This window comes from Solenopsis invicta, chromosome 13, assembly GCF_016802725.1.
Source record: "Solenopsis invicta isolate M01_SB chromosome 13, UNIL_Sinv_3.0, whole genome shotgun sequence".
Lineage (NCBI taxonomy): Eukaryota > Metazoa > Arthropoda > Insecta > Hymenoptera > Formicidae > Solenopsis > Solenopsis invicta.
Window position 1 is genome coordinate 1,005,205 of NC_052676.1, and position 26,148 is coordinate 1,031,352.

At 36.1% G+C, this 26,148-nt stretch overlaps 2 protein-coding genes across 2 annotated transcripts in view; one reads left to right on the forward strand and one right to left on the reverse strand.

The window, feature by feature from the left end:
• The window catches only part of LOC105199594, a 294,478-nt gene that overhangs the window by 260,033 nt on the left and 8,297 nt on the right, over positions 1-26,148 (reverse strand). The gene's annotated exons all lie outside the window — the stretch shown is intronic.
• Positions 9,930-26,148, forward strand: part of LOC113004247 (5-hydroxytryptamine receptor 2A) — a 52,643-nt gene continuing 36,424 nt past the window's right edge. The window contains 2 exon segments of the mRNA XM_039456709.1: positions 9,930-10,154; positions 12,181-12,589. Coding sequence (XP_039312643.1) covers positions 12,244-12,589 — 346 coding nt within the window. The 5' untranslated portion in view covers positions 9,930-10,154; positions 12,181-12,243.

Here is a 26,148-nt window from a genome sequence, read left to right on the forward strand (position 1 = left end):
ATCAGGCTAATCTTGCCACGAAAATTAACATTAGGATGTATATCACAATTAAGAAGTAACGTACAGTATCGGAGCTGCCACCTGACAAAAGTTCTCAGAGACAGAAATTTGTCCTCCATTGATAATTCAACTTCCCCCTTTACTTCATCAACCCTTTGGCGCTTAAAATAATCAACAATCGATCAACGTTGTACGAAACAATCCAGATATGTAACTCAATTTTATCAACACGAGAACAACCTTTTTTCGCATTTACCCTCTGCCGGAAAGCCCTACAGAAGAATTGATTTACGTAGAGAGTAAACCCTAGTACGATAAATAAATGTACGATATTTTGAGTGTCCGCGAGATGACGACTGTAAACAGAATTTTATCGTACACTTTATTTCATCTAGTACTAAGATAACATTTATCGGCGATAAAAGTGAGTGGTCGATATAGGATGGAAAATTCTTCATCATTCTTCATTTGTCAAGCCTGATTAAATCGCTTAAAAATTTCTCCCGACTGGAAAAATAACGTTCGATCGGTATTGACACAGGAATATTAATGAAATTTCTATTTTCAAAACCTTAGAACACAAACTTGAAAAATGTTTCGAATTTTAAGTTGTTGTGTAAAATATTCTGAATATGTAATACGAGTGTATAGAAAAATGAATTTTTCTCCTTAAAAAAAATTAATTAAACATATACCTAAAAAATTGAAAAAGTAACATATGTATAAAAATCGTCGTTTATTTTTTAAATTTAAATTTTACATTTTAACACATTTTAATTCAAATGCTAATTATAAAAATATCTGAACTGATATGTTGATCTCAATAAGAGAATTTATTATAAATATTTTAATTTATACTCATAAAGTGAAATATATCAAAAATGAGATTGTAAAGATAATATTATGACAATATTGACATTATTTAATTTTAATTATTTCAAATTTAATTATATAAATGTCAAAATAAAACGAATTATTTCGACATAAAATATTTGAAATCAGCTTATTAAAAGAGTTGTATGAGTAACATTAGTTACTGCTTGTCGCGAAAACACACCTGGCGCGTTCCAGGTTGCTGACGACAGCTGTTCGACCCAGTTGGTATGCAAAAATAAGACAAACGATTATTATAATCCGCGATCCACGGATAGGAAGCGTAATTGAGTTGGAAAGAATTTTCATTTGTCGATTCGACAACATAGTTAGATTATACACCGTGCATACGTATACGATATTTTGCGAAGCAAAGTTTAGCCTTGTAACAACTAGTTTGCGAGAATGTTGTAATTATTTCATGGAATGCAAAATATAAAAAAAAAATAAAATTCTTTGTTAAAAAAGTACAGAGTAAATAAGTTGTTTTGAAAAATAATAATATATTAATAAACGATAAGAGTAAAGAAAGATTACACGACATTAAAAGGAATTAAATAAATCAGAGTAAATTTGATAAACAGTAGCTGAATGATAAAAACGATGCAATGCAATAAACAAAGTTTTAAATCCATGAGTTTTAAATTTAAGTAGCATAAGACGTAATTAAATGCACAACAAAACTTCAGTTTTCAATTCTGAAAAACATAGCTTTGGCGAAAAGCTTGTTCCTCGGAATTCATAATTCAATATCTCTGTAAAATAGAAACGCGACAAATAGAAAGCTTCATAGAATTTTCGATTCATAGAACTCAATTTCATATTTCATTTCCGGTATTGGAAACGTGATTTTGAGTTTGCCAGTATTTTTAAAAGATAGTCCAAAGATAAGGCCGACAAGTAATAATGGGAATTCCGAAATAGGAATTCCCAAATGCCATTCGGGTAAGGTCGCGACATATAATTTGTCAGCGCCGCGCCGTCAGTGCAAAAGACTAGAGAGATTTGGATGTAATCCGTTCGGAAATTCGTTCGTTGAACATTGCCTTTCAAGCTCTCTTTCGCTCTCATCGCTGATTTTATTCCTTCATTAGGCTCATGTAATTAGGCTAAAAGCACCCCGGCCTTTGCGCGCCAGGACAAACAGCTCTACATGAAAGCCGGAACGACCTAAATGTATTTGAGAATATCATCGCGCTAATGCGAATCTTATGAGTTTCGATAAAAACCGAGTGAGAGTCGATGAGTATGATTGACGCAGAGCTTTCTGCGAATTGCAAACAACCAAAAATGCCCAACTCATTCTGACACATCAACATATATTTGACTTTTATGTTGCAATTAGCGATAACTATATAAAGTATATAATTATATACAATATAATTATATAAAATAAAAAAATAAAGCCATAATAACGAGCAATCAACGTAAGTAACGATTCGAATAGTATTGATATGTATTCGGACATCCATTGTGACAATAAGCGGAACCTTTTAACTACAGAGTCTCCTTCAGCGCAACAATTAATATTCGAATAAATCAATTAGTAGAAAATTAAGATTGCACAAATTTCTAATAAAACCATGATATAATAAATATAATATAATTATATTCTAGTTAAAAGAAATTGGTAAGTAGTACTCAAGGAAAAATTTCTTAATAATTAAACATAAAAGTATCTTTCAAATTTTCAAAATTCCTAAACTGCAAAACAGTCAACGTAAGACGAGAGTGATATCGTATCGAAAAGATATTGCAGCTATTTGCATTTATATTTAAATTTATATCCTGAATAAAATCTAAAGCGAGAATATAATATCTGACACACAAATGGAGATGTATAAAAATCTAATTTCGCGACGGCATGCTCCGACGCGAAGAGATGCATTTAAGGATTCGTCGTCTGTATGCTTATGCAAACGTTGCACATCTCGTTGCGCATCTCTCGAGTACTCGTCTTCGCGGGGAAGCATTTCGCGTCTGCCGCGAAATTCATCGAGTTCCGCGCGACGGTTCCGCGCGTAATGCACGTAAGTAAGTTTAACGCTTTCTAGAGGAGATGGTAACGGCGAACACGGTACCTCCATTACGGCGTCGGTGTCGCAGTTTGCAATTTGCGATTTCTGGATCGCCGCGAGGATGCTGCGAGATGACATGCTCGTCAAAATGATCGAGCGACGTCGCGACGGTACCGGGACGGATAAAACGTCGATTTTTAAAAAATCCCTTTAAAATACATGCGAATACATCTACATAATTTCACATGCATAAAAAAATCACGGCGAAAGCGCGTATAATAAAAGAAGCATTCATCAAATATAATACATATGAAACATCCATTTTACGTTCGTCGCGTAGTTTGCTACGAAAAAAAAAGAAGGTAAATGTAATTTTCGATAATACTGTCCTTTCAGAAACAGATATTATTTCGGATTTAAACCTGAAAAAGTGCTGCGTGGGGGGCATGCTAATTATGCGGCTCGCGTGAAAAGAATAGATTTCTTTCCGAAACGTACAGGGTGTCCCCCAAGACCTCCCGACCTATATTTTACGCTCGAATTCTCTCGTTTCAATTTCAAGTCAAATATGTTCAGTCATTTGCATAAGTTTTTAATTTTCCACATTACACGCCTTTTCGATTTCTTACATAAAAAGACATTAAAATTTTTAATTAAGCAAAGGACGATGCCTTATTCATCCGCTTGCACTCTCGAAGGTTAAATACTCGAAAAGTTATTCTTGCATAATTTTCTCATACACTTTCAATCGCTCGTTGAGTCTGCGATACTTTTGTTAACAAAAAAGATTGACTCTAAGTAGACAGAAGAAAGATCCGTAGATTAAAAGTGACTCATTGACTCTGGCACACCCTATATATCCCCAGGATTAACCGGGCCGTGAAATCGCGTGGGATAAAAGTGATAGGTAACGCACGGAAGCTCGTTAACCCGAAGCTCTCCATTTCCAGCAATGCATAACAAAGCGGGCGAAAAGTGAGAAGCTTTTCCGACTGGCCGCTGCCGCGATGGAAAATTAAAAATCGAGCATGCCATTAAGTCAGCACCGATAAAATTCATTATTACCAGCATCTCAAGTTTAAACGTACATGAAATGTCAAATAAATACAGGATAATAAATGCCGCTGTGAACTACAAAAATTGATTGCTTTAAAAATTTACGATTTGTCATAAAAGCGATCTCTGAAAAATTCAAAAAACCGACAGATCGCAATATGTAGTTTACTTCACAAACTTCTTCAACTTTGAATTTCCGTCTTGCATCAAGCGTACATAATTTTCTCGAATTAATAGATTTTAGAGTTTTAATTTCTGTCTCCCCAATTCAAATGTTTGAATTGTCGAGTCAATTGCGCATTAAAATTTCCTAATTCCCGCAATTTCGGGAAATTTGAAATTTCCTTCTTCGAACGTTCAATATTCTGAAATTTTTAACTTTTAATTTTCCAGAGTGAGTAATTTTAAAACGTCAATAAGAATTCTATTTTTGATTCTAAAAGCAATTTGCCGAAGGATTAAAACGAATAGAATTCTTTAATTAAAACGGACGGATTTCAAAGGCCGAGCTTCATTTATTAGAAATTCTTTCGTGAAAAACCGAAAAAAGGCTATAAGGGATCAGCGAGTCGGTGGTCGAATTTGCACGAGGCGATTTTATTCTCATTCTCTTGGAACAATGGCTTCATTTCGAGCGAGTTTCACGTCACGCAGAGCCCACGGAATAATCGATCAATCCGAGAATGACCCCATCATCCCGATTACCTTTTAGTCCATTTCCCTCATCCTTTGCCGCGTCCGTCGCAAACGTCGCAGCGGCGCAGCAGGACCTCCACCGTGTAATCTTTACGGGATAAGGCAAAAGGGTAATTTGAATATGACTGGAGGATTCAAATAATAACTACGCCATGTCCCTTAGCCACTGGATTTTATGGATGAAAAGTGTCAAAGAGAGAAATGTAAAGTTGTACTCGGCGATACAGACGCGAATATTACATTAAACGTGCCAATTATCTCGACTTAATTACCAAATTGTTGTAATCGATACACGTGTTAATCATCGTAATTAACGTAGTTTCAATTAATACAACAAAATTAATACAACTAGTTAACAACAAAACAAACGTGATTGTACAATGGTAAAGCGTTCTTCAACGATCTCTTGTGCAAAATAACCAGAAAAAGTCAGAATAACCTTTGGCAGGCGAGACTTTTATTTTTGAAAACATTGATTTTGAAACTTAATCTTGTAATGCTACACTGGATGAAAAAGGTATTAACGTTTCCAAAGGTACTATGGTTTCCACCTTTTTGTTACAAAACGTTCTAAAACGAATATATTTACATGCGATAACATAAAAAGAGTTTAAAAGCATTTATTAACCTCTCAAATTTCAAAAATCTTTTAAATAAAACTCGGTACGAAAGAAAAGTCGATATGGAATCTCGATGTGTATTATTCTTTTAATAAAATCATCTCTTCATACCTTGCGTCTCATAAATACCATACGAAATATTTAACGTATTCCGATTAATGTATATATACATATTTGAGTTAATATATATTTTAATAAATATTATAATTAACATGACGGATAGTTACGGAATTCCCGTAATTTTCTGGTTCGCCACGTCCTCCGACGATTGTGGGCTCGCGTGCAATTGTTAATATCGAGTGTAATGCGCAGCGAGGATTCATTTCCGCTCGAGCGGTTAATTGGACATAATGCAGGCGCCAAGTTAAATTTGACAAGCGGGCGCGCGAACACTTTTAACGGCGCGGCGGTGGCGTCCGCCGTTCGCAATCAGCGCTTATTAAATTCAACCGAGTTCGAATATCGTGAGGGAGGATAAATAGGATTTCTCCTAGCGCGCGCTTTATTGCGGCCCGGCCGCGGAAATGAAGTGAGCTGACGTGACTTGGTTCGCCGATCGATCTTAACGTCGTCCACTCGGTTGCGGGGGACGTACGAGTACATACAGCCGCACGTGTGCGTGCACGCGTGCCTGCACGCGCTTCTGCACGCGCGTTTGCACGCGCGCTGCACGACGTTGGTGCGGAAGGTCGCGATGGATGCCACGACGGATATCTATCTATTCACCGATTATTTACGACTCCCGAATGTGTTATTCAGTGGAACCGCGTCACCGCCGTCGCGGCGCGACCTGCGAACAAATTCAAATACGAAAGAAAGATCCAATATTCTGCGATTTTTTATTTAGATTCGTCATCTCTGTCAAAGTTCCATATATATTTTTCAACTTCTATATTAAATTTACAGTTAAATTTAGATTGGAATCTCTCAGATCTTAATATCTTCAACTTCCATCTGAATTTTCAAATGCCCGATCAGAGATGTCTATTTTTATCGCCAATTTCACTTTTAATTAGACTTCTATTTTAATTTCCGATTTTATTCTGTAATTAAATTTCTCTTTTCACTTCCTACTTTATATTCGATTAATGCATTAGGTACTTTCCATTTTCAACTTATACAATCTTTGATTCTTGGAATCAAGCCACCAAATCTTTTAGAGCTTTGGACCCGCGCAATTCCAGGGCGAATCCTGGAAGAGATAAGAAATCGGCGTGAAAAAAAAGAGAAAAAATCCCGAGCGACATAAATCTCCGCGCGTAATGGCGTTAATCCATCACTGGGGAATTTATTCGAGCGCGAAATGAAATTTTCGGCGCAAGAAGCGCCGTGAACATTTAGGGCCAATAAAAGGCGGCAGCTGAATGCGCGTGACCGTGCACCGCATATCGACTTATCGTTGAATGCATAACAACAGCTCTTCTAAGAAAAATCTACGAAAGTAGCATACCGTAGCATGATAAAGCGTAAAATGGAATAAAATCTTTTTATATTTTTTAAAAACTTTCTTAATTAAAAAAAAATTTTTTTTTAAGCACGCGTGACGAGCGGCAAAATTTGTGTAGCATAAGAAATTTATTACATTTTCATCGTAATTGAAAATTGACAATCTGAAGAATTCATTCAAGCGGAATCGACAATTAACATTTTGAAACTTTTGATATAATTTGGACAATTATTTACATAATAAGATACCTGAGGCTCACTTTACTCATTTAATTTCTTAAAAAATCTATTATAAAGCTATTGAAATAAACTAAGTGAAAATAATATCTTTCAATCATTTATAAAAATAAAATATATTTTTTATATAAAATATTTAAAAATTTAAAAAAATGTTTTAACTCTGACTTATGAATATAATAAGGCCCGAATTAAAAATAAATTGAAAATAAAAAGATTAAACATTATCTTCTGAATTCGGTTTTAAAATAATTATTACTCACAAAAACAAAATACAAAAGTGGGCCTTATTTAACTCGGATCAGATTTAATTTTAAACTTTTGATTTAATTAAGTTATAGTTTTTTTAAATTTTCAGCACGCGAAAACTCACCCTAATTTATATAAAATTCTGTAATCGGTTTACAAAGATAATTGATCTTACAAGATCGTGGCTTCAGTTCCGGAAATCCGGAATATTCCCGAGTGGATTAAGGCGAGCTTAAGTCTGGCTCAAGAAGTTGTCCGGCTGAAGTGATGGTACATAACCAAATTGCGGTTTGTTCTCTACTTGATTGTTACAAAATTTTGAGACTTAGATCAAACTGATACTGTGCATGTGCATCGAAAAATCACAAACGGTACGTACATATAGAGAGAAGAAACTCTCTTCGTGGCAGGTAGTCTTCGTGAAGATATACTTGAATGCATTGAAATAATCCTTATAGAATTCTATTTTTATAAAAGAAAAGATTTATACGATCAACATGATTTAAATTAAAATTTATTTAGTTATAAGCAAAATTTATCAAAAGGTGCATTGATAGATATATAAGATTGAATCGAGTTAAATCAGTAAAGAGACGAGAGAAACCTGTATTTTTTGCCGCATTTCTGACGTCGCCGAGTTGTAGGAGGAAGAGAGAAACATCTTTACGGACTTATTTATCAAACGATAGTGTAACGAAAACACGATACCGAACAAAATCTACCGAACGATACGAATCACCGAGATACGATGCCCGAATAATCCCTGTATCTTTTGGATATTCTGCACGATATCCGCAAACGTGGGCTTCGTTTCCTAGGAGTGTCCTTCCGCAAGTCTTTTAATCGCACACGAGCACACGAGCAAAAAATCGCCCAAGGACGCAATAAATCGCTCCTTTATCGCAATTCTCCGAACTATATTGCGTTTTGTTAATGCTCGCGAGAACTCTCGTTCCAGTCGCTCTTCGCGAGAACATTTATTCGTGTCCAATTTATCGCGATGAGCTTATCGCGATTAGCATCCTTCTCTCACGACACCTTCGTGTACTATGCATTACAAATCGATATTCAATTTAAAGAGAGAAATGAGATTCCCCTTGCACACAATACAAACATATAATCTATCAATTTGTTTATTCGTCTTAAAGATGTTAAAATAAAGATAGAGGAATTTAGAGAAGAGCATAATATAATATTGAAAAGGGACTTGATCAAATTTCAATTTCAACTTTTAAAAACATGAATGATGTGCCGATTGTTTATTTATTCTGACAATAACAAGTGAAAATATAGCAGGATTTTAACCAACAGAATTTATGAATTGAAAACCGGAGAGAATAATATCGCGGAAATAGCGCCAAAGTAAATTCGATACTTGAACAAAGCCGTATTAATTTCAGGTACATGAATATCAGTATGCAAAACGCATCGCCCGAGATACGAAGGTGCGAAAGAGATTTTTTTAGAATCCCCTTTTAATATTCAACTCCTTTTGCATCTTTAAATTCTGCGGAATATGATTAAAATGAGATAATAAGATTAGTTTTCACCAGAAAATACATGAGAAATGTACGTAGAATTATTACAATTAACTGTAATTTTATACATTTGACAAACGCACATTTTAATAAATATTATTTAATTCCCGCAATTAAAGAACATTTATTGCAATTAAATCCAATTTTATATGATAAACAATGTATAAAAAAACAAAATTTGATTCTCTTCACAAACGCAATTTCATTTTTCATTAACCGAGATTCTTTCATATAAATCCTCTTATATATTTGATAATTTAGATTTTGATAAACAAAGTTTTTATAATCAGACAAAGTTATTTGATGTAACTACTTATGACAATTGTCAATTATCTTGTCGCTTCATAAATTACTGATAGGTCCTAATAAATTTTAATTTTAATTTTAATGAATAATTTTTTCAATTATTACGACAAATATGTTATAAAATAAATTAGAAACATTTCTCTCTAATCGGAATAAAATGTTATTAATTATTAAATTTTTTAAGTAATTTTTTATTTTTTATGAAGAATCCTTTGTTGGAGAGAGAAAAGTCACTTTCTACTTATTTTTTTATTAAGACTTTCTTTTCAATTGTACTGGTTAAAAGGCGACTCATTGATTTTTACAACTAAGCATTTCTAAAATGTTTTTTTATTTATTTAGCTTGTATACGCTCTTTTCAACTCTAACAACATTTAGCAGAAGCATGTTGCGCAATTCCATTTTCCAGAGCACAAAATCTCCCTTCCGTGATAAAAAAAATATCGCGAGGACACCTGTCTCAATGTTTGTCACTAAAATTTACCGCTCCCAAGTTTCGCAGAAAGATGTCCACGTGAGAGTCCAAGAAATATAGTTTTAATGACACTTGGCACTTCATAACACGTGAGAACAGTTTAACATTTCAGTACCGGCATCATTTCAGTTTCCTCGGTTTTCAGAATTACTTTCCGAGAAAAAGTAGTAAGGACTTTCAAAGGGTCGTGAGAAAATACGGCAATGTCATCAGGGCCATTTCATTAGAAGAGAGCAGGGAATATCATCAATTATTTATTAATAAGACATTGCATCTCGCGTGCATCTGATAGAAGGAGCGGTGACGAAGGACGAACAGGTGTCCCGATGTGGGCAGGCCGTGCGGCAACGCTTGCGCGTCGCAACACCCTCGCCGGGGGTTGAGAAGCACCGGCGAGACAGCCGGTGGGGGTGGCGGTGGCGAAATGAAAGCCAGTGGGCTAGTAGTCCACGGCGAAGCAACCCCCGTGGATCGCGTTGTTCGCCCTTCGCGTTCGGTTCCGAGGTCGACCCGCGAATTATTCGCCCGTCGCCACCCCCGACCTGTTATCAGAGACGCGCGCGTTTGAAATCACCGCGGAAACCCCTACGGGACCTCAGGAGAGTGTCCGTTCGCCATGGAGGAAAGTTCGCCGAACAATGTGCGTCCCGATTCTGCGGTTTTCCCAAATATCCGACAAATTTCAGTTCCTCGAGTTTCCGTTAACTCTACTTGCTCAATTGAAATTCCTGAAACTGCGAAAATTCCGAAACCACCATTTCCTAATGTTCTTAAATTCCATTACATTTTTGCTCATTTTATTTAATTTAATTGTATAATTTATTTTCTTAAATTTTTCGTGTTTTTAGAAAAAAATTGTCAAAAAAAATTTTTATTTCTTCATTAAAATTTGTTTACTTCTATATTCTTAAAAAATTATATAAGCATTCTAAGATTTTAGACTTGTCAAATTTGTAATTTTTTAATCATTGAATTATCGTATATCTTTTTATTTTAAAAAATCCTTTGAAAATGATTGCTTCTTTCATTTATCATTAAATTGATTTTCATGATTTAAATTTCTAAAGTTAAGGATCCAGGCTCTCAACGTTCTAGAATTGATTTCGTAGAAATTCTCTTTTTATTGATTCATCCGTTTTAACAATTTAATTCATTTTCTTGAATCTTTAAAAAGATTCTACGAAAAGTTTTAATTGCTTAAGAATTTCTATTAAATCTATCAAAGATTTTCTTAATTTAAATTCTCAAAATTATGAAAATTGAAAGTTTTAGAGGCATAAACTTTTTGAAACTTATTTTATCTTGTTTTATCAATTTAATTTATTTTCTCAGAATTTTTCACATCTTGAAAAAAATTCTTCAAAATTTTTCAACTTACGTATTTATAGATCTTAAGATGGTCTCGACTTTCTTGTTTTTAATTCCCTAAAGAGCACCCATTAAAACTAATATCTTCAATTCCCAAAACTGCTGAAACTTGGTGATTTATCGCAAATTTTTGAATCTTAAGACCACTAACTTTTCTTTTTCCGATTTGGTATTCCACGCCTACACATCATGAACCAACCTAAGGCCACACAAAATGAAATCAAAGATTCCAAATCCAAGATGTTCCGAGATTATCCAAGACTCGATTAAAATCGCGGCAGATTAATTGTAGGAAAATTTGAAAGTACGCTCGTACATCCACGACGGTAATATTCGCGATTGCTCGCTTAAGCGATCCACTCGCCTATGTAACCTGTTGAACACGTAATCCTCGCTTTCCATCGATATATCATCCGGTATATCGGATCAGTCGCATCGATGAAATTGAATCGCTATCGATACTCGTAATTCGTGGAAGACGCAGTCGGAATGGCCTCTTCCGCCTTTGGGAAAGGTCTCCTTCTAGGAAATATGTATTTTGCAATTTTGTTGCATCAATAAAAAATAATTGATCTGCTTTTGAGAAAAATATTTCAAGGTATTTCAATACATTGAAACGTACAGCATTGTACTATATTACATAAAAGCTTTATAAAATTTCAAATTTATTAAATTATCCTCGAATTCAGATCTCTTTGAAAAATTCTAAGAAAGAGAGTTTCCTATGTATCTGGCACTTTTATATCTAGATTCTTAGATTTTGCAATTTCTTTATTTACAATTTTAAAATTCCGAGTATATCTTTACGCGTTTAGATTATTTTCGAATTTTTAAGGTCTACTAATTTTTAATTTGTTACATTCTCGACTCGGTAACCTTTCAACGTTAAATTCTTGTTTCGTTCAAATTTTTATTTCATAAATTCCTGGCATTCTAAATTTTACGTCTTCAATATCCTGGCTTCCTGAGCTTCCGTTCTTCGAATTTTTCGCCTTAAAAATATTTCATTTTGTTTGATCATTCTGGTCAAACTCCTTTCTCAAGCACAGTGCCGCTGTGACATCTTTTAATTTGATTATTTAATCTGATCGTCTATATCCCTTGTAAATGCTCGATCTCTCCATTTCACAAATCCTCAAATTCCCCCGACTATATTTTATATATATATATATATATATATATATATATATTTATATTTTCGACTATTAATCTTGAAGTAAATCGTCGTCATTTCGATAAAATTTTAACCTCTAAGAGCCTAAGGTACATCACGACGATTCTGAATGGTGCGCTTTCAGATGCAGAGCCTTCGCGTGCCGTGAAAGTGCGCGTCTTGGTGGGTGAAAGTTTTTGACTGAGCGATGACGAGTTCGACGACTGTGCGTGGCGTCCTGACGGATTCTTATGATTACTCGTCGACTCTGTGGGATGCCGTTTCCTCGAACAGCAGCGAGACTGAGCTGGAGACGTCGAGCGCCAGTCCCGCCGGAAGCCCGAGCGACACGGAAGAGCTCAACAATTGGTGGGCGATGCTCGCGCTCGTCCTGGTTCTCGGCACAGCCGCGGGAAATATCCTGGTATGTCTGGCGATCGCTTGGGAACGTCGCTTGCAAAATGTTACTAATTATTTCCTGATGAGCCTCGCCATCACGGATCTTATGGTCGCCATCCTGGTGATGCCGCTGGGGATCCTTACACTCGTCCGAGGTGAGTTTACATAAAGTGTGCGAGAAGATGAGTCCCCCCCGGGAATTAGTAAAGCTAAAGAGAAGCTCGAAACTATAACAAGATACATTCGCAATTCGCGACGGAGACGAAAAACTTAAAGTGATAATATTTCAAATACAATATTTAGTAACATTTATGTCTCGTACATATAATATTTAATTGTGTCACATTATTGTTAATAATATTAAAATTTACAAGATATTGAAAAGGAAATCGGCGAGTGGTAACTACTTTCTACCGTTTTGTATTATATAAAGCGTTACGTGCCTATTTCGTGCTATTTAAGGAAGATGAAGGGATGTGAATCGCGCAAGGGTGCGTAGGGACGCACATTCATCATGGGTATTACCTACCGTATCTATACTTGGCGAATTCTGAAATGAAAGGGCGAGACATTTTCCGGTGTTCCAAATAAAATGCTAACTGCTTCCAAAAAAGAAAATAATCGTCGGTAATGAAAACCTGCAGAGTAAAAGGGTATGCTATTTACAGACTATTTCGAGTAATTTGAGAAAAGAGAAAGAGAAAGAGAGAGGCGTGGATTCCGCATAAGGGCGCTATTTACCGCCGACATTACCGCGTCCACATTTCGGAAAAGCCGGAACGAAAGAATTAAACTTTCCCAGCGTTCCAAATAAAATGCCACTTGCCCGTTCTGGGTGATTTAAAGGGAAAGAGTGGAAGCTGCGTAAAGACGCGTGAGGAAGCCCATTTATCATCGATTCCTGTATCTATATTTGCACAACCTTGGAACACAAAAAGGTTAAATCCCACAACTTTCCGAAACACAAAATGTTATCTGTCCGTAAAAGTAATAATAACGTAAAAAAAGCACCCAACTCCCGGAAAATGTCACTATACATAGACTAGTAGCCATTGCAAACAATTCGGAGCGAGGGTGGATGAATTTGTGTAAACTCGCATAAGGGCGCTATTTATCGTCGACAATGCTGTTACCCATATTTACACGGGAACTGAAATAAAAAGGTTAAAACATTTCTCCACATGGGAATCCGAACAAAGTGCCGTCCGCCTTTTTCAAGCGATTTTGGGCGGAGGCGGAAACGGGCTTGCGTGAAAATGTCACAGGCGCGTGTAAACTGTGCTGTTTTATCGCCGAAATGTTATTACGTACATATCTGAAAAATCTATAACGGAAGAGTTCGAAATTTCCCAACCGATATTCCAAGTGAAATATCGCCTGCCTCGAAAAGTATCAGCGGAATTCCAGAGAGAATTCGGTGAGAATCTAGCCGCAGCTACCACTTGGCGTAATTCGGAAGAGGGAGAAATACGAATAAGGGCCGCTAGTTATCGCTGACGTATCCGAAACAAAGGGGTTAAAAAACTACGGACATCCCAAGTGAAACGTTAGCCCCATTCGCGTCGAGGGGGAGAATTGAGCCGGAAAGGAAAAGCTGCCTGAACGGTGCTATTCGTAGAGCAGCGATCGCTATTTCGAGCAATTTTGGGGCGGCGGGAGCGGGCGGAATTGGCGTAAGGGCGCATAAACCGCGCTATTTATCGCCGACATTACTCCGGGTTCTCATCGGTCTTCTCGCGTGATAGGTGGCTCGCTTTTACGAGTCGCTCCCGAGGAGCTCAAGGCTCTTTGTTGGCCGAAACGAGCGCGCTTATGCATAATGGATCACTTGGTGGCGAGCGACTAGTGATGCTTACTTGATACTTGCATTGCAACACGACCAGTGCAGCTGTAGCAACGGGGACCTCCGTGTCCAAACACGGGAGAGAAAATTGATTGCGAGAAAAAGATGTCAAGCAACTCCTCGTCCGACGAAAGAGAATCGAAGCCGAGAGCGAGAGAGAGAGAGAAAGAGAGAGAGAGAGAGAGAGAGAGTGAGAGAGAAAAAGAGAGAAAGGTTCAAAGGAAGTGAAAAGAATTAAAAGTGGAAATATTATTTCCATTATCTAACATTGGACACAGTAATTCTCTGTCAATTTCCATTAATTTATTCTTGCAAACTGAATGTCATTGCGATATGAAATACTATCCGAATAAAAGCATGTTACATTCCATATAAATATCTTGAAAGTTTTCAATTTGATTTGTGGAATGAATACTGACATATTTTAAAAGCCGAATAATAACTTCTCCGATAATTAATAATAATCTCTCATAAATCTGCGAGTCATAATTTTATAAATGACGACTATTATTCCTATTACATGCGATGTCTCTGTCAATTTGTTATTTGAAAAGCGCCATTTGTTTACTTGATTACATATCGTTGGCAACGTAGCAGTAATATAAGATATTAAAAGCAATTAATAATAAAAGTTTTATAAAAAATTACGTTTGTAAATGTGTAACAATGTTTCATAGTTTCACCGTTTCGATCGAAAAGTTTCTATTAAATTAGAGCATCTTTAATCGCAAATCGTAATTTCTCGGCACGACTCGCGGTTGCGTTAAACGACGACTTAATTTAGCCGAAGTGAGGTCAAATATAGACGGCGGCCCACAAAGGGAAGACAGCGAGCGTGCACGAGAGAAATGGAGGATCGATGCGCAGAAATAACACGCACTCCCGGGATTCGCCGCTTTAATTTCTCCCCCGGGGAGGAAAGGATTCGTGTCCTGGGTCGGTCAATCACGCGGCCGCTGTTTCTATTATTGCTACTCCAAGGATGCTTGTAACCTCCGTTGCACCGTATTAGATAATTGTATTAGAAATATCGATCTTGCTATTTTCAGATCATTTTTCAGCAAAAATTAACTATACGCAACTAAAATATATTTTCCATTTCTTACAAAAGAAAAAAGAATTCAAGGCTAATTGCGGAAATTGTGAAATGGTCAAGGATCATAAAGTTTGTAAAATATAAACTTGAAGCGATCAATTCAAAGGAGCAAATATTCTATAGTCACACGTTCTCTAAAACTGAGGTAACTTGAGGTAACGGAGATTATGAAAATTTGAAGAGTGAAAAATTCGCAAAACTGAGGCTTCATTAGCAACGAAATAGATTTCAGGATGACGGTTCTTAATGAGCAAAGGGTAGGGCGAAGGCGGATCAAATGGAATATTCATCAGGTATAATTATTCGTTCACCGAGAAACTTTAGGAAAGATCGGCCGATTAAGCGTGGATAGCGCGACAATTTCAAGGGAAGGTGTATAATCCGTTCCCGAGAGAGAGAGGCACATGGTGGAGGAAAAAAAATTTTTAAATCACGACGCGCGACGCCGCGAAAATCAGTTATTCTAAAATATATAAATTTTTTAATTCCACGCAACTTTGTGCAAGACAAAATTCTGCATTTTAAAAATCTGCAGATGAAAGATGAAAGTCTTTCCGAAAAGTCTCCTCTTGAGATTTTAATTCTCATTATTAAATCACATGTAGTTAAATGTCACGTCATATAAATGCAAATAAATAAATAAAATAAATAATTTAAGAATCTTAAGAAACCAAAATTTTTGTACAATTAAATCATTTGGTCTAAAAAGGTTCAATTCTTTTTAATTTTCATTTTTCTTTCAAAGTACAATAAATCGAAATTGATGGTTAAAGATTGATGAATAAAGCGAGTTAATTAATTTCATTAATGTCAACGAGAGGAGGAATTTGAAGGGACAAGAGACGAGAATTGATTTCCGCTGACAGGATTGGAGCCTGGCGAATGTATACTCTGGTTAAACTGTTCCTAGTGGGTAGGACACGCATGAAAATACGGTTAATTGTAAGTGTCCCGACGACAGGACATGTCCGCACGCCTCGTCAAAGTTCAGTCGCTCGAACTAATGAACGAAATGGGAGGGGAGGGGGGTGGGGTCCGGAACGTGTCCTTAACTTTATTATGCACGAAGAGAAGCTCTAACGTAATTATGCGAGACACGTTGGCGCATACTTACGAGACTGCTAATATATTGATAATAGCGAATATCGGCAATGGTGAAAGACCACTTTTCTCATCGGAAAGAGAGAGCATACGCTTCAATTAACTACTTATGTTTAAGCTGCTCGGAAAAAGATTATTGATTATTAAAATTCTTGACTTTTTGCCAATAAACTTGCGTTAAAAGCCGATAATTCGCAATAATTCGCGTAATTAATTACATGGAACACCTATTAATACCTAATTAACGTAACGTATCGATCATTCACATTAATTGAAAGCGCCTCATTGAAGCTGTATTTACTTTCTTCTGGCAAAATTGTGTGTACATAGTGCTACATTAGAAATATATGTACTGTATTAACATAATGCACAGTCGTTGTAAGCCGTGCTCATTTAGTATTCTCTCTAATTAGTGCTAATTGTTTCTAGTTATTATTTTATTAGACCTTATATAATATTTATATAATATCTATCTAAATTATTATAACATAATTTTTTAAATATTTCTTTGATAAAGAAATACAAGTTTATTCAAACGACACAAGTAGATACAGCATCTAACGTTTCGCCGTCGCGGCGTCGCGGCCTTTCACTACTTCAGGGGAGACGTGTCTGATCAAGCTGGATCTTTACTACTTAGAAATCTTCCGCAACGTCTGACTACAACAGGTCTCCACTACTCGAGCAATGTCTGACTTTAACAGTCTTTTACTACTCCGAGAAGCAATTTATTCTATAAAAGACAACGTTAAAGTGTCATAGTGATATATAATGTGTTTGATTTGTCGGTATTTAAAGCTAATAAATGCGTCGCGTCAGAGGATCTCGTTAGTAGATCGATAATCGACCGTTTAATTAGGGAGTGGTTCCTGTGGATAGCCTAGTGACAATCCTGCATTCCAACGTGTGGAATATGCATATACGGTTGTCATATAACATAGATTATCTATTGACTGTTCGCAAGAGATGATATAGAGAAAATTGAGAAAATTAAATAATTAACCTTTCCGCAATTGCTATAATTATTTCTCTATTATTTGTAACGATAACAGTTAATGAAATGCTAATTATATTTCTTGTCAAATTAATAATTGTATCTTGATTTTCTCTTTTTTATATCCTTCTCTAAAGATTTAAAACACGCGCGCAAAAATTATTAAAAATATGTTGAACACAGATTAAAAAAGATTGTAATCCCAATCTATTTTAGGTAAAATCTAAAATGTAATTTTGGCTTGTACAATGTTTGTATAAAGGCTACGTGCTTCAAAAATGCTTATAAAGGTAAAGAAACGATTAAAATCTCCATTAAATAAACAAAAATGCGCTTTTAAAGAATGAAAATTCATGCAAAAAGTTGCATATTTTCTCTATTTTAAAATATGTCGCAATGAAACTCGAAAGGTCATGTAAAAAAAAAGATTATGTCCGCAATAACAAGCAGGTAACATCTTTTTAATAAACTCCCCACGTGAAGGGTATCACATCGAAAAATCTCTCTGACCGAAAAAATCCGATATGTAAAAAAATCTAGTCGCACTAAAAATCATAACTCGGAATATGTTGCATATCAAATACACAAGGAGGGAGCAATAAAACATGCAAAACACATCCAATAAATAAATAAGCAAACTTAAAACTAAAAAAATTCTTACGTGTGTATCTGGAATTAAATACTTGAAAAATTTAAAAAAAATTAAAACCTAAGATAAAAATTAAAAAAAACCTAATTTGTTTTTCAATTTTGTCAATATTAAAAAATACTTTCTCTCAAATTATAGATATTTAATCTAAAAAGCACATTTCTTGCGCAATTTTTTGAAATCTCTAGAATTTGAATTCGATGCATTTGATTTAAATTAAAAAGAATGAAGCAAAGAAGAGGTTTTCGCTTCGGTAACGTAATTTCTTAAGATTTCGCACTTTTCTCAGGTCACATTGTTACATTGAAAAAGGAACAATACAATGATCGATTTCTCGAATGAATAGCAAGCGAAATGTTTGCGCAAACTCTTGAGAATTATTGCTAAAGAGAATACGAGAGAGAGGAAAGAAAGGAGAGAGAGAGAGAGAGAGAGAGAGAGAGAGAGAGAGAGAGAGAGAGAGAGAAAGACTGGAAGAGAGAGAGTTTGAAACGCAGGTCCTATCAACTCGTATTTTGTCGCGACAGCTTTTGTCGGCGCGAGGCGTGAACGTGATAGGTCGGATCATTGCGAATCACCCGGTGTGTGTACAGGCTGCCACTCGAGATATCTTGGCTTATCCACTTGTACTTCGCGCGCTATGGCAGATCGATAGTGCCAATTTACTCTCTCCCGAATCCCCTCGCTCTATTTTACATATCCGGTACGAATTTTCGTCCCGGATTTAACTCTTTGAGGCACGATAGTACGATAAACTAGAGTAGTTTCAATTTTAATAGTGTACTCTCGAATTTCTGAGTATTCCTATGTGCGGATGGAATTCGATTTAGCGGTCTTTTCATGGTTACTCTACATTGCATCTATTTTGTTCGTTCCGTATATAAAATGCCGTATATAAAAATTTTTGCAACCACAAAATTGGAAGAGACGAGACGTAATTGAAAAAAAAAATGTTCAAGTAAGAATAATTAACAAAAGACGTATTCTGTTTTCTTCTTCTTTCTTTTTACAAAATGCACCATATGCGATTTTACAATTATCAGTTGTTTCTCGTAAGAAAGCAGAAAATCCATACTTAAGTTGTTACTCTCGAGCGATAATGAGGAAAAGTTTCAGTAAAATAATGAGAAAGAAGTTGAGGAAGCAAACTAAATAAACAATTAAAAAGATTTCTATCTCGCGGATTTTTAATACGCGAAAACTTTTTCGCAAGACGTATGCAAAATCGGAGGTGCGAAAAGTGCATTGAGGGAACGTCGATTGCGATAACTATTTGTATTGTAATTGCCTATCTCACCATTAGGTGAGAACGCCTGTAATCCCACGAATTCTGATATGTATGCACCGTAGATTTAATTAACTGTTTTAGATCCTCGAGAGCGCTCTGGCAAACTTTAACTTCCGACATTCCGGTAAACAGAAAAAAGGGGGAGAGATTCAAGGATGCTCTCCCGCGCTGCTGCAACGCATAGTTCATAGAGTAGCTTATCGCCTCGGATACTAAACGCCTACAATCTCCTCCTCGAGTCCCGGATTCCGCAGCCGATAACGGAAACTTGCTTCTCTACGAATCCTCGATAACCTACCGAGAGAGGGGGGAGGGGGGGAGGGAGGGGGGAGGGAGGTGGAGAGCTCATTATTCAGGCTGCTAAAACGTCTTCCCTTCGCATTCTCGCATTCCGATTCGCGGGATTAATAGATTCATATTCAAGCTAATATAATATGAGCCACGTTTTGTATCACGTTACATTGATACTCGAGATTAATTCAGCGTTTATCGCAGAATTATTGTAAAATCGCGATAAATTCAATTATCATTATGTAAATGTGGGAAAATACGATAGTCGCATTAACAAACAATTCCGCGCATTAAATTTAACCCTAGCTCCCCACACGACGCACTCTAAGCGACTTTTTACGTTGCTGTAACTTTTTTATAATATAATTTGAGACTAGAATTAAGCTTTATAAAAAAACTAACTATTCAGAGTACTCATTTTTGCGAATTTTTGCAACACAATTTTTTTTTAATTATAATTACTTGAGAATACAATAAATTTTTATAGCCAGTCAAAAGTTACAGGGTTCCACAAACCCATAAGTGACGAGAGAGGTAACTAAAAAAATAAATGTGAAGAGTTAAGGTTAAGATCCTTTCCTGTAGTTTTCTGAAGAAATTCAAGCGGCGACTCGAGGTAAGAGATTGAAAGGGGCGGGAGAGAAGAAGCAAAAATTGAAATTTAGAAAACAAGATATTCTGTCGCGTTGCATTCTGTCAGATTGTAATTTCAATAGATTCGATATTTTCTAGAAAGTTATATGTAGTTTATATATGTACATGAAACAAACGACTTAAAAATATCTCCTACATTTTCTTTCCGTTGATATTCAACAAGCATGCCGCAATTCTCTCGATTCCGACGCGAGGCTCTTTTTGCGTGCGGCGAGAAAAATGACTGAACCAAACTTTTGCCGTTCGTGATGGTCGCTCTTAGATTTTATGGGCGGAAGTTCACACGGCAATCTGAGAAATGTGTTTTTTTGCACGTGTTGCACTTCGCAACGTGAAATCGTTGCAGTTCCTTCGCAGACCGCGGACAATGGCTACGAAGATTCGAAGGTGTCGTGCAACAATACGCTAGAATCACGTTCGCGTCGAGAGGGCAAATAGCGCAGTGTAATCACGGGGCTCAATTCCATGTCTATGCGGCGTCGAAACCGTGATTATATACGCCCGCTTCAACCGCTTCAACCGCTTCAACCGGTATTTATCAAAGGAGGGGAGGGGGGGAGGGGGAGAGTGACTCGCGTGAATAATGCCGCGGCGACGGTACCACCCCCATCGACAAATGACATGCAACCCCCATTTACCAGTGCACTACTACTTCTGGCCGACTTACGGCTCACGCCGCCGATGCGAGTTATATGTCATCCAGGTTCACGACACGAGTACGTGGGTGTGTGTAAGTGCAACCGATCGTTAATCCCTGCCCGCTCGTTTCTCCGTTTACTGTCGCAATAATGCACCACCATACGCGTTTCCGCGTACGCGGGATTACGTCGCATTACGCCGTGTTTGTTGTTCGCGGTTGCTGCATCGCTACCGGGACGAGCGTCCCGACAACTTGTGCGCGATAAACGCGGCCAGTTGCCACGACAATTGCCGCCCGTTTTAATGTTCTTAAAATACCGCAGCAGTTGAGTCCATTTTGAATCGGTTGCATAAGCGATATACGAACGTATACGTTCCGGAAGTTTCACTCTTCAATCGACATATTCTGATAATCAATCAAATATCGTCACACGATAATAAGAAAATGTGATTACGATGAAAAAAAAACACGAGATCGCAAATTCAAATTTTCATTATATATGGACAAATGCAATTAAATCCTTTTCCTGATTTCCGACATTCATTATTGCGAACGTGTGTTCCAATAAATTGAAACGTACGTTCGTAAACACAATTTATTGGAAGCGAATTAAAAATAAAAACTCCTCTGGATTCTGCACGCAAACGTATTATCTGGTGTCGGGATCAAGAAGTTGCAATCGCAAGCAACACGCGCGATTAAAATCTTAAAACATGAATTACGGTTATTAAATCCGTCAGTTTTACACGAAAGAAAATAAAATTAAATGCGATTGGGATCAATTTCCTGGAAAGATTCGTGTGTAAATAGAAAGTCGAGGGATCAGAATTCTGCCGCGAGTTACGTGGAATCGAGAAAGCAAGCTCTATAAATTATGTCGCGCCGTGAAAAAAGTTCATTATGGACCGAGCCCGTTCTTTTGTGTGCGAGTAAGATTGCCGGAGGGGCTGCCATTAAAGGAAAGGGATTATTAATGATTCGATATCGATGCCGACGCGTTACTGACCGTTGCGATCGTCGCTTTTCTTCACTGTCAGTGATTAATCTGACCGACTGACTCCAAGTCTCCTCCAAGATTTCGAAGGTAATACCTCGGAAAAATATCCTCCTGACAGTGATACGTCGTATTATTTCTTTTAACACGGCAATTTTTTTAGTAAGCCAAAATGCAGTAATTTTATATTTTTTAAATTAACATTATATATGTGCGTATGCGGAAATTTATGCAAAAATTGTGAGGATTTAACAATTAAGATAAAACTAAACCTATTAACTTTTTCAACTTTGAAATTTATATTTCACAAAGGTGCAGAAATAAAAGATTTTATAGAATTAAAACTCAAAAAACTGCGCAAATAGAAAACTCAGAATGGGATTCATTAGTTTTTAAAACTTTTATGTTAATTTAAAATTTGTTTAAATATATAAAAATAATTTAAAAAAATAAACTCCCTTATTTAAAATATTATTTATAGATTTTCCAAATTCTCGATACCTATCGTGGAAAAAACATTCTCGAAAAAATCAAAAGTTTCCGTATTTGAATAAAAAAAAATTTTTTTTCTTTCAATTTTTTTCAAATGTATCCTTAAAAAAATTTTTTTTAATCATTCATTTGGTAAATTAAATTTTAGCCGTCGTCATAATGCCTCGAGAAGAATTTAGAAAATCTACAGTGGTAGAAATCGAAAATCCACTTTACACGAGCCAGTAATAGATTAATCATGGTAGACATAAATCCCCGTTGTCAATATCACTAAGCTACCTCTCGCGTGAATAGCGAGTCGTTTGTTATTATGCATCGGCGAAGCCATCCGTTAATCGAAATTTGCAGCGGCGCAAAGGCTGCATCGATATGCTTAATGGCGCGATGGCGGCCATATTAAGCACTCAAAAGTGATGGAACGTGATGCAACAGCAACGCGATACCGCTTTAATAGCGCTCGCTACAAGCCTACAAAATTGAATTCGCCTGCAGATTTTCGCGCATCCATGCTCGCATCTCGAATATACCTCCTCTGGTATCCCCGATAGTTTTCATTTTTTTTATCTCAGCTTTTTCCGAGTCAACAAACCAATTTTTTTCTTCTACAGTCTTAAAATCTTGCTAGTTTCATATTAATTTCTCCATTATTGAAAAAAATAAACGAACAATTATTGTAATTAAAAATAAATAATCATCAAAGATAAAATTTTTGGATGCTTGAAAAATTGTAGCTTCTTTAAAAAGTTTCCCTCGAGTTTCAAGACTTTTCAAATAAAGAACGCAGCAAAACTTTTATTCTTCGAATATTTGACCGTTAGCACTTTTATCCGCTCAAATATTTAGCTCGTGGGATCCCGGATTCTTCGAATTTCGAAAGTTCCTTATAACGCATAAATGTGACTTCGCAATTGCGAACTCTTTGTTTACTCAATTTTTTAGAAAGTGGCACTTTTGCCGCTCCGCGAAAGTTTATCGTTCTTCGTATTCTTAAATCCCCGCGCTTCTGCGAGTGATAGAAGTGGAAGCAGCAAATAGGAGAAATGGGGAATAAAGGGGACATTGAATGGGAATTTTCGTACACACGGTGAGCTATTTCCATCCTCCCGACCCTCCGAATCCATCAGGCAGAAAAGAAAAAGGAAAAACGTGGTCCAGGATGTGTCAATACATCGCGCCCGAATTCGGTACTTGCACACGTTTCGACACAATTCCGCGGGATTTCAACTTGTCGACGAAATTTCGATTTGTAAATGTCGATCTCTTTTTACATGTCGACAAATTTGGAGAACCGCTGCAGTTTTCAAGAAGCCGAAACTTCTTTATGTACCGTTTGTCTAAATCTGCAGATAAGTTTTTCTCTGCAAAGATATTGACTGATACTTTCGTACTGTCGGCGATAAAAGAGTTTGCGAATTGAGAATCTATAAATAAAAAATAAATATAATAAAATATCTTACTCTTTAATTTCATTTTAAATCTCTCAAGTTTAAAACAAAATTCTGCTCGAAACGTATGTATCATCAGAAAGTCATTTAATTTTGAAAACAGGTACGGTGTACGGAGAAAAATGATATTCATACAATTTTTTTTGCAAAAGAAAAATCGATCCTAAGCCGATAAAAGAATATGCTTACAAAGTTTACCGACTTCTTTTAGTATCGCCATATATGTATGTTCCCTATATTTCATGAGATTTATGTACAAAATCCAGGCGCTCTCGACGTTGAAATTTATTTGCTTATTTTAGTATTGATCTTTACTTTTGTACGGGGCGTACACAAGCCTGGAATACAAAATGACAAAACTTTCCTTCTTAGACATCTCAAAAACGAGCGTTAATTTTTAGGACAAGATCCTAATTTGAGGAAACACATTGTTCTCGAAAAGTTAATATCGAGCCGTAACCAATCTTAATCTTAACTAAACTGTCTCATAACTAACTTTAACTAATATTAAGTCTCATAAGTAATTTAGCGGAACTATCAAGATACCGTGCATGTGGAAATATCGTATTCCGAAAGTTTCTTTCGAAACACTCGACTGACGTAAACATCTTCTAACAATCAAGTATTACGTATTATATTAAAATGACAAGGTTCCTTCACAAAAGCATTTTTGTGAAATTTTTGTGATTTTGTTCGAGTAAACTTACAGAACTTTAGAGGGAGCAGGAACTTGGCTCGTTCTTACATTTTATTCGACGTAAGAAGATCCTTTTATTTTCCTTATGGTAATATATTGAAACTTAAACGGTGCGCGGACTAAAGGTCACCTTTAAACATTCAGATGGAAACAGACGATACGTGGAGTGCATAATACGATATTTCATATCAAGCTGAATAACTTTTTTTAAATTGTTTCTTAAAGCGATGCTGAACGTTATAACCAGTTATGACTACGCAAAGGACAATGAAAAATAATATGCGTAATATTGTCGTTACAACTTTTATAAAATATATGTTGAGATCAGATGAAATGTATATAAAATTCTGATTTAAAATAATATGTTTTAGTTGAAATAATAAAATTTTAGTTTATTTAAAGATCTATCCAAAAATTCGTAGCATGTCCAGACCAAAATCCCGTGCCTCAAAGTTTTAAACTTTTTTCAACTCGAAAGGATTAAAATTTACAGAGCTAAATTCGCAGTCTCACGGTTCCTACCATTCTAAAAATTTAAGGCGCCAACCTGTGGCTAAACTTCTAAGCTTAACGATTCCGGAGTCCTAAAGTTTGACACCCCAAAAGTTTTGAGAGAGGAAGTCCCGCTCTCTTTCCGAAGAATCTCGAAAGACGCGGTTCCCAACGCGAAAAGAATTTTTTTTCTCAAATCCTCCCACCTCAATTCTCAGCTTATCCTGCTTCCTCCTTTCAGCTACGGGGGAGGGTCATTTCGAAGGTGACGTTACATGAAAGCGATGATCGATTTAAGAGTGCGCGAGCTTCTCGTCGTTCTCCACGAGACGCAAAATTTTGCCGCACGTGTTCATCCTGCGTAAAGGAGACTACACGCTTTCTCAGAGGAAGCACGTTTCGAACCGCTCGTCACTCGAAAGTTTGATCGCTTCAGGCACTTGAACGCTCCACTCGAAAGCTCTGAAAGCTTCACCGTGTCGCGCGATCAATGATTGTAGAGAGCCCCCGTTTTCTCTAGCCTAAAGCTTCAATCTCGCCCTATGCTCTATACATATTTTTATTCAATTATAGTCTCTAATTTATATAAATTATAATAATAGTAGGCTGTCACTGTCTTTCATGGATTCTCTCGTTTCAAAAACCTCTTTTTACATCTTCAAAGTACTTGAATTTCGTCTAAATGCACAGGGGAAAGTTACCGAATAAGTAGCGGTTTTCTAAAGCGTTCCTTTTCAATATTTTACGTTTTTACTTCACATAAACGATATTTAGTGACAAAAATTCAAATTTTATTATAAAGAAATGATACTAAAAATTGATAATAGTAAAACTACTAACTGCTACGAATAAAAATGTGTCAATTACAGAAATCAATTCAAGCCAGATTTAATTTCTTTTTATTTGTTATTTATTAATTATTAAATATTTAATCGCTTTTTCGATAAATTATTAATAAAATAAATGTTAATTAATAATTTCTTACATTTTTAATTATTTTAATTCATAAATTCAATATTTTCTAAGAGGATACAATTT